This window comes from Nansenia antarctica (genome assembly GCF_963989245.1).
Source record: "Nansenia antarctica genome assembly, chromosome: 4".
Taxonomy (NCBI): domain Eukaryota; kingdom Metazoa; phylum Chordata; class Actinopteri; order Argentiniformes; family Microstomatidae; genus Nansenia; species Nansenia antarctica.
The window spans coordinates 15,382,372-15,392,317 of record NC_137689.1 but is presented as its reverse complement, the minus strand read 5'-3'; the positions used below and the strand labels follow the sequence as shown (position 1 = coordinate 15,392,317).

Sequence of the window (9,946 nt, the reverse complement as noted above, 5' to 3'; positions counted from 1 at the left end):
TATACGATAACGCCTATGGAAGGACCAGCATCATACATACCTGAGAAGAAACAATTTACAGAATAAACTCAAATTATAATTACAAATTATCTTAACGCCACACTATGCACTAGGCCTACTTCACTGATAATTGAATTACCTGCTCTAGGGCCATCTTGTATCAATGTTATTGTAATAGAGCTCTACCTTTCGTCTGATACATTTTGTTTTGTCACAACATAAACCATATGTCAACACCAGGGTGAGAATTCTTCATTTTCTGCCGAAGCCAATAAATAAACAATTACTGTTTCAGCCCCTTTACGAGGTACAGTGCCACAGAAATGTCTTGGCACTCAATAAAGGTTATCTACACAGAAGTGTTTTTTCGAATACAAAAAAATCAAATACACATACTGAATGTATATCTTTCAAAATGTTAATTGATAACACTGCCTTGTCTTTAACTAATTGATACAGAATGACACATTTATATTCATATGTGTAATATTTTTGTTTGTATAATTGCATTGCTTTATTGGGATTTATAAGCTGCAACAGGTATGGCATTTCCATTTGCACCTTTTCTCAACATTCAGGGCTCCAAGAAAATAGACGGCAGTCCTCCGAAATCGATGAAGAGCACACCTCAAAGCTCTTCCAGGCCTGTATCCTCTACAGGTAAGTAAACCACTGCTCTGTCAAGATTATAAATATAACCCCATGTGCTATTCCATTAAAAATGTTGCACATTCAACTGAATTGATGTTTAAAAAAAAGAAAAGAAAAAAAAGCTGCACACCTGCTATACCATCCTCCTTTCTCTTCCTTCAAAGGGAAAGATGACTCCTCCCTCGAACAGAGAAGAGCAGTAAAACGTCCCTCTTCACCAGGATGAAGAGAACAAGTGAAGTTATATCCAGCCTGTTCAAATGCAGTGGATGATACCATCCTCCTTTCTCATCCTAACAACAGAAGAGGTAGAGAGAGAGGGAGAGAGAAGGAGGGTAGAAGTCGAGAGAGAAGGTGAAGATTGAAAAGGAGAAAGAAAAGGATATCGAAAGGATGAGAAAAGAGATGGAGGCGATGAAGAGGACAGAAGAGGTAGAGAGAGAGGGAGAGAGAAGGAGGGTAGAAGTCGAGAGAGAAGGTGAAGATTGAAAAGGAGAAAGAAAAGGATATCGAAAGGATGGATGAGAAAAGAGATGGAGGCGATGAAGAGGACAGAAGAGGTAGAGAGAGAGGGAGAGAGAAGGAGGGTAGAAGTCGAGAGAGAAGGTGAAGATTGAAAAGGAGAAAGAAAAGGATATCGAAAGGATGAGAAAAGAGATGGAGGCGATGAAGAGGACAGAGGGAAAAGTAAAATTTTGTCTCAGAAAGGCTACTTAGCAGCAAAGAAACACAGCTGCCAATAAACTTGGTGTATTAAGGATTTCGCCTAAATAAGTGCATACATGTTTACATTATATGGTCCCAGCGGGAATGAAACTCACAGGCTTAGGGGTTGCACCATGTATTTCCCAAAAAGACGGAATCATTATAAACTATTATATCTATTATACTATTATATCTGCAGTGTAAATAGCCTATAGGAATTGGCTTTTATTTTGAAGTATACTACACATGGCTACATTCTATCAGACACAAATCATATACTTCTCAACTGCACTGAGCGGAGGTGCTGTGGGAGATGTTTGGTGCAAGGTAAAGTCAATGGCTATGCGACTGGCGGATTCTTGCAGTCTTCGCTGGCAAACAAAGGCCAAGTTTGAAGCATTGGTCCATCAGACTTTACAATCATTTGGACGGAAGCGTCTGGGAACGAGATTACATTCAGTCTGATTTTCTAATTCCGGAAATTGGTTGAGTATCCTGGGGGGGTATTCCATCAACATCTCTAAAGGAAAATCCAGGCTTATTTTGGTAAATCTGGCAAGATTTATCTAAATCTAAATCAAAAGAGATTTATTTTGATCTCATCTATCAAAATAAATCTCGCCAGATTTATCAAAATAAGCCTGGATTTTCCTTTAGTGACATTGATGGAATACCCCCTTGATCACTCTGTACATACACAAACAGAAAATATATTAAAATGTTAGATTTTATTCCTCTGTAATAAAAGACATAGGACTGAGAGGTCCATCCTCTCATTTAGTCAGATCAGTAGAGAAGATATAAGTCACACAGTGACTCCAATCCTCTAGTTAGTCTTTGTCAACAGACATTGGATCAGCCCTGTGCTCCAGCTCTGCACTCATCCACTCAGGGACATGTGTCATCATCAACATGGTCTCTATGGATGGATTCTGCAGCCAAAGCCTGTAGGCTACACACACTCCAGCAAAAGTGTAAATATTGTTTTAAAAAAATAAAGCATAAATAAAACCATCTAATATTCTGTCCACATCTAAACAGTCTCTGTTATCAGCAAATGGCAAAACAGTATCCTTGCCAGGCCGGTTGCCTGGACAGTGAATCCCTTTTTCTCTTGATCCAAACAGTTCCACAAATACAGTACTCCATCTCCTCTAGTGGGGGGTCATGCCTCACTCCCTATCTCCCAAGTCATAGCTGTGAAATCCGCCTCTGTCAGATTCACAGTGAACGGCGGCTCCACCCTCTCTGCATCCATTCGCTCCCCTCCTCCATTGCTGTTGAAGTTGTTCACCCTCCAGGAATTTAGAGGTCGAATTGCTGTCTTAAAACGCTGAGTAGAGAAATAGAGACACCTTGATTACTGTACATAACTCATAACTGTATATACCTCTAAACTACCATACATGCCATACTGTACCTATCACTATCATTGTCATGTTTATATCATGTTCTTATATCACTATTTGCACTTCTGGTTAGATGCTAAACTGCATTTTCGTTGTCTGGTATGTGTAATCTGCAATGACAATTAAGTTGAATCTAATCTAAGTCACAGTAAGTCAAATATTTTCTGACTGTTAACAGTATATGTGTTTGGTAAACTATTTTATCTATTTTCCATGTTTGTTATGTAGTACTTTGTTATCACAGCTAAACTTGGAACACTGGCAGGTTGCTGTTGAACTTGTTGCCAGTGTGACTGGTGTAGCGGTGTAGTGATGCCTTAGTGATGACAGAAGTAGAACTAACATCTCTCAGTGTGCCAGACTCCTTGCAGATGGCTACGATGGCCCAGATGGGGATCTGCAGACAGCAGGTGGCAGCCATGCACACACCAAGCGCTTTACTCCAGAGTGGGTACACATAGGTTCCGTAGTGGAGGGTGGTGTTGTACATCTCAATAAAGATGTAGGTCAGGATGAACTGGAGGCACAGTGACACAAATGGGGTGTGGGGTTATTGAATCATAATTGTTTCACTCTCTACTAGAGGTCCTATGGACGACAAAGCCGCTTTGGAGACATACTGTACAACACCAACCAGAGCCAGTTTTTTTTTTCTTCTTCTTCTTTTTTTTTTTTCTGAGTGGGGCACATATTTTTCATTTCATTGGACAGATACAGTGAAGACAGACAGGAAAGCACGGAGAAGAAGGGAGAGAGGGCATGTCAGCAGGGCATGGGCCGGATTCAAATCCATGCCGACATGGGCATAATACGTGTGCACTGTAGACCGCGGCGCCAGACCACCGGACCACCCCAGGCCACAACCAGAGACAGAGCATTCACAGACTCTTTAACAGACAGCCTGTGACAACCCAGAGACTCTTTATAATAATCTAATTGGTTCAGGACACTTGTTTTGACACGTGTTTCTAAGCTACAATACTATAGCCAAATAGTACAAATGTTTCTTCTCCAAAAATACATTAATTCAGTATGACACAAGAGGGGTGCTTGAGAGAGCCCATAGATGAACAGAGCAGAGGTAAATAGAGATAGGATGTCACTGTGACTCACTGTGACCCTAAATTATTCAATATTGTGAACAGATGATGAGGGTGGATTTCAAAATGGAGACGATTGTTTTCCCAGAAACATAATGTCAGGGTGAAATCTGAAATCTGTTTCTCTCACCAGTAGGAGAAATGGGGTGCAGAACGCCCAACATGCTTTGAAGTAGAGTAGCACTTTTCTACACCAGGGAGGACAGGGGCAGATCATGTCAATGATGTCCTGACAAAACTGGTTTACTCCTGAGAACAAGGGTGCGCACACACGCACACACACACACACACACACACACACACACACACACATTGAAGCAACAGGAACAAGAAAATGGTTAAGGGACGAGATACCAGTTAACCTTGAGAGGGTGCTTTTAGAGCATGGTGTTTAGTAATAGGGTTTATACGAGGTATGTTTATGTAAACATAGAGGTGTATGGTGTTATACCGTAAAAGAAGGATATGCCAATGCACATGAAGAGGGCGATGATGATGAGGCCGAAGCTAGTGGCGAAGGAGTCGATGAGAGTGAACCAATAAATCCCTCCCTACAGAGAGACAGACATCAGTGCTAACACACACGCACACATGCACCCATGCACACACACTTCTATTACTAATATACACACTTCACTACCACACACACACTCACATCAGTGATCAACAGCAGACCCATCAGGTAGAAGCCAAAACAGAGCAGCCCCAGGAACAAAGACTTGCGCTTCATGTTTCTCCTGAGCTGTGGAAACTCTTCCAGCACTGCTGTGGTGATAGCTTCCATGTTACCAAACTACAGGGAAACAGAGGCAAGGAGAGGGACTTTGTGTTTGGTGTGTTCCTTTTCTTAACACACAGAGCTGTAGTTCAACAACAAACTGTACTGCTTACCAATGTGTCAACCCCCAGCATAAACATCATGAGGAAGAAGAGAATGGACCAGAATACAGAGCCTGGCAGTAGAGCAAGGGCTTCTGGGTAAGCCACAAATGCCAAACCTGGACCTGAAGTAAAAATCAAGAAGAGAAACCACAGTTTGTACTATCAAGAGCCATTCATAGACATACTGCATTGTGCAGCAACACAGTCATAAGATAAAATGTAACGTTGATATATGAAGAGGGATCAAATAATTGTGGGAAATACAATACAAAACAAGATACTGAACGTAGCTACCTGTGTCTGCCACTTCTCCAACAGGCACTCCCTTCTTCCAGGCCATGTGACCCAGGATTGAAAATATGGCAAAGCCTGCAAAGAAGCTGGTGCTACACATGCCTATGGTGATGATCAGTGTGTCCCTGCAATCAACACCACGTTAGACTCCATTACCCATCATGCCTGTAGCCTCGGAGTGAGATAGGTACTGACACTGGAAATTTTAAAATCCTGGAAATCTGAAGCCATGCCCCTCTACAGGGGTACGGAAGTCATGCTTCCCCATTGACCCTCACTACAAATAGACCACTTTCGATATTACCTGTTATTTTTATGTTTCAAGAAACTTTTTTCTGGAGTGTGGTGTGTCATTATCAAAATAGTTAGCAGTCATCCCGATCAACCACCTGCATCATAGTTAAAAGACGTTTGTACCTCACTGGAAAACGCATTGGAAAGTGTCACTTCCATACTCCAGTAGAGAGCTGTGAAACATCATTCCATGTGTATCTATGTGTGAGAAGAGCACAGTTACGAACCTGATGACATTGTTGTCAAACTTATTATAGGAGGCCATGGAGAGCAGCCCTCCAAGACCGATTCCCAATGAGAAGAAGATTTGTGAAGCAGCATCATTCCACACCTGCATGGTAAAAGGTTGGATTTATTATGTGGAATCATTTACTTATTTATTTGTTTGGCCTAAACAGCCAACAGTACAGATCCCCTCTGTAAAACGTTTTTTTATGTATGCCTGTCTGTCTCCACTAGGGGATGTACCTGTGCACTGGCCAGGCGCTGCCAGTCGGGCGAGAGGTAGAAGGTTATGCCTTGAAGTGACCCCTCCAATGTGGCGCCCCTGATGATCAGAACGATGAGCACGAAGTACGGGAAAGTGGCTGTCACATACACCACCTACAAACAAGGAATGAACAGCTGTCACATCCTCAGGAGCTAGTTCGTTTGTTTAGAATTATGTGTGCATCACATCAATTAGTACGTTCACCTTGCCGGAGCTGCGAATACCCTTCAGCATGCACAGAAAGATAATGATCCAGGCAGCCAGGAGACAGAGAGCTAAAGGCCACCTGACAGGACCTGGGTCATGGAGGCCCTTACTGTGTACCACACCCAGCACACGCTCACTGGAACACACACAGAGCACATACTGTATTAATCACACACAATGTGAAATGTCAAATTTCGTTAACATTCAAATGTGTACATTATCTTTCCCCTCATCATTGAAATTCTGTGTAGATGTCACAACATGCCATAGTAGATCGCTCTGCACGCACGCACGGACACACGCACGCACGCACCCATGCTCACTCTCTCTCTCTCACAAACACACACACACACACACACAGAGCACACACAGAGCACACACTAATCAAATACACACACACACACACACACACACACACACACACAGACCTACAGAGAGAGTAAGTAAACCTCTATCCAAAACAACAAAAGGGTAACGATAATGGAAGTCTAACAGTGCACTACAGCTATTGCACTGACTAACTCACAGACGCACCAAATAAAAAACAAACAGCAAAACAGCAGTTTTAAACAGGAGATAGCTGTTACATCATAATCAGTACTACCAGGACCTACATGTATGTACTCATGCTTATTTACATTATTTAAACAGCTTATCAGCTCAAGGACAGAAAACAGATCCTGTGCATGCTGTTGCACACTGTACATGTCAGTTGTACATTGTGCGCACACACACACACACACACACACACACACACAATCAAAAGGAGGTATTCCATGGCATTCTATAGATCAATAAAGTTGGGGGTCAGAGTTATTGCCACTGATTCCAGCTCGGATTAGCAAATCCTAAAATGTATTTGAGCTCTTACTTCCAGAACACCTCTGAGGGGCCGAGACCTCTGCCAGATGAGCCGTTTACACTGCTGTTGCCACAGAGAGCAACGTTGGCCAGAGCAGCACAGGACCAGGGCAGGGGGCTCTGGAAGGAGCTGCCCAGGTAGTAGAAGGACCAGGCTATAATTACATTGTAATAGAGGCACACCAGTATGGATACACAAAGCATCCCAATGCCAATGCCTAGGGAGAGACACAAAGACGGATATGCACAGTATGTATAAGTAACTTCAGGTATTAGATGGGGGGATTCTTAAAGAAATTCATGGGGGGGGGGGGGGGGGTCACCTTTGAGAAGGGGGCAGCACTTCCACACTGTGATTGGCCCAGCTGCTCCATACTGGCCTAGACTGAGCTCCATGAGGAAGAGGGGGACTCCAATGAAGAAGAGCATGATGAAGTACGGGATGAGAAACACACCTATGGACAAAGGGTTAACAGGTCAAACAGGAAACAGGGAATAATAAGAAATGTATAGAGAGACATCACCTTCATTCATTTGCTTTCTTTAACACTGAGCTGCAGCTACACGTATGCACGACCTGTGTGGACATGTCCCTAAACACAGATTCCCCCAGACAGCACTAGGTCTACTCTCGATAGTCCCTAACTACTTCTGGAAAGCTGCCATCTACTTTAGGGAATACCACACCCCCCTTCATTCCCCTACATTTTGTTGTGTTAAATGTTTTGGCATCAATCCATTCCACACACAATGTTTTGGCATCAACCCACACACAATACCCCATAATAACAACGTTTTTAGAAATGTCTGCAAATGTACTCAAAATTAAAACACAGAAATACCTCATGTGCAAAAGTCTTCATACCCTTTGCTATGACACTCTTAAAATGAGCTAAAAAGCAGAAATGTCTTCAACAAATCACTCAATAAGAGTTTCAAACTTCACTTTGTCATTATGGGATATTGTGTGTGGATTGATGCCATTTTCTTTATTTAATCCATTTTAAATTAAGTTTATAACACAACAAAATGTGGAAAAAGTGAAGGGGTGTGATGACTTTCTAGAGCCACTGTAGGTGTGTTTTTCTTTAGACGACAGGTCAGGGTGTGTTTCCTATGACTGCATGGGCTCTCTCTTTATAGGATTAGTTACACTCCCTATGTGTCAGACAGCCATCTAATGCCACAGGCTGTGATTGTGTGGCTTTGGTGTCAGCTCTCAGAGTAACTCAGCACACAAAAGGTAAAAGAACAGTGCAGACCTGCAGGCCACTGTAATATAATATAATATAATATAATATAATATAATATAGTATAGTATAGTATAGTATAGTATAATATAATATAATATAATATAATATAATGCAGCTTTATTCATAAACAGCTTAATTCATACTGTCTGAATGAGGGGTAAAACCTGCTTAGTTGTGGGTTACTCACCTCCTCCATTACGATAGCAGAGGTAGGGGAACCTCCATACACCCCCCAGTCCCACAGAGTACCCGATACAGGACAGCAGGAATTCATACTTCCCTCCCCACTGCTCCCTTGGTAAATGTGGGTTTGGGGGTGCAGGGGATGGGGGTCCTGACTCAAACTGTGACTGCGATGTGGGATTGGTGACATCATGAGCCAATGTGAGCCCGTTCAACTGTCCTAGACCCTAAAACAGAAGACATTCATAACTGTCAAATCTCAGATGAATCTCTTTTAAATCATAACCAACCTACAGATATTTCTCTTATCAGGTTGGTATCAGTTCCGTGCTTTTAATGTTGAACAAACTCCCAAGTCATGAGTTAGGGGTCTGTGCACATTGTAAATAAAGATTAACATAGTGACAATAAGGGCAGGACTACTAGGGCATCGACATTTGAGAGATGGGAGTGGTTCACACATCAGGAAATGTGACATTGTTGTTATCGGCTTTGAATACCATTGGTTCCTCTAGGTCACTGATGTGCTCACTAGATTAACCGATGCAAGCACTCTATAGAATTGTTTTTCCTCCTTCCTGCCTGCAAGGTGAAGCACTTTTCATCCACAGACAAGAGGGGAAGTAGTGTCACACCGTTAGGGTGTGTACAACAATGTATGATGTCAGTAAAACAAACAGCATGTAGAAAGCAAAGAGTGAACTCAGGTCACCCAAAGAGGAAGCAAGTCTGTCTAAAATGGCAGCTCACTATGGGCCGGTTTCACAGACCAGTTTAAGACCAGTGTGTTTTGTGTTGATTGCTATTCTGATTCACTTGAAGCAACCATCAAAAGCTTTAAACATCATCTTATTATCAAGTCATAAATTGGAATTAAGAAAATGTATAGTACACTACAGTGATATCCTATTAGAAAAATAGATACAAATAAAATGAAGAGGGGGGAAGTTCTTAATACTAGTAAATAAATAATCAAACAATGCAATCATGTCAATGGACAAGATCATTCATTATAACAGACATGGTTCTAATAATTTGACCATTTTGATTGAAACAAATATAATTCGAGGTGATGACCATATAAACTGCTTTCACTTGACTACCCGAAGAAGAACGGTCTGGCCACAGGAATGAGCACGAACAGGTACTTCTACAGACTCATCATCAGAACAATCCAAATGGAACTAATGATGATTCCAAATTAAATTAAAATGTCCCAAACCTTCTTTGGAGAAATTACTTTATTACTGTATTTTATCTACATTAAAGATATTTTATTTTTATTTTCATATTTTAAAAATGTTCTTGTTTTGTTTTTTGTTGTTATAACTATTTCTTTTTTCACATGTTCGAAATAAAGCTTTCATTCTTTAAAGATGTTCGTATTTGAGCGGTTTTAATGTTTGTTTCTGCTTTTACCTGTCGTTGCTGTGTTGTTTTCGCTACAATGTTCCCAGGTGTCGGTGTTTGTTGCTCGCTCGGCATTTCCACCGGCAGTGATTCAGTTGGTTTTATTGGATGCTCGATACATGGTCCAGGAAAGGGTTTCATGAAAGTCTTTTTACGGTATGATGACGAAATTGTTGGTCAGTTTTGGACGGTATGCTATTTAAACTT

At 41.6% G+C, this 9,946-nt stretch overlaps 1 protein-coding gene across 1 annotated transcript; it reads right to left on the bottom strand.

The window, feature by feature from the left end:
* Window positions 1-2,521: 2,521 nt before the first annotated feature.
* Window positions 2,522-8,541, bottom strand: slc6a7 (solute carrier family 6 member 7; the record flags this gene model as incomplete). Its single annotated transcript, XM_080529011.1, has 13 exons — window positions 8,334-8,541; window positions 7,217-7,348; window positions 6,904-7,111; window positions 6,030-6,168; window positions 5,804-5,938; window positions 5,563-5,666; window positions 5,042-5,166; window positions 4,757-4,869; window positions 4,521-4,658; window positions 4,317-4,416; window positions 3,996-4,114; window positions 3,109-3,282; window positions 2,522-2,689 (listed from the first exon to the last, which is right to left on the bottom strand). The coding sequence occupies exons 2-13, from the start codon at window positions 7,320-7,322 to the stop codon at window positions 2,522-2,524; spliced, it is 1,629 nt and encodes a 542-aa protein (XP_080385137.1). The 5' UTR covers window positions 7,323-7,348; window positions 8,334-8,541.
* Window positions 8,542-9,946: the final 1,405 nt, after the last annotated feature.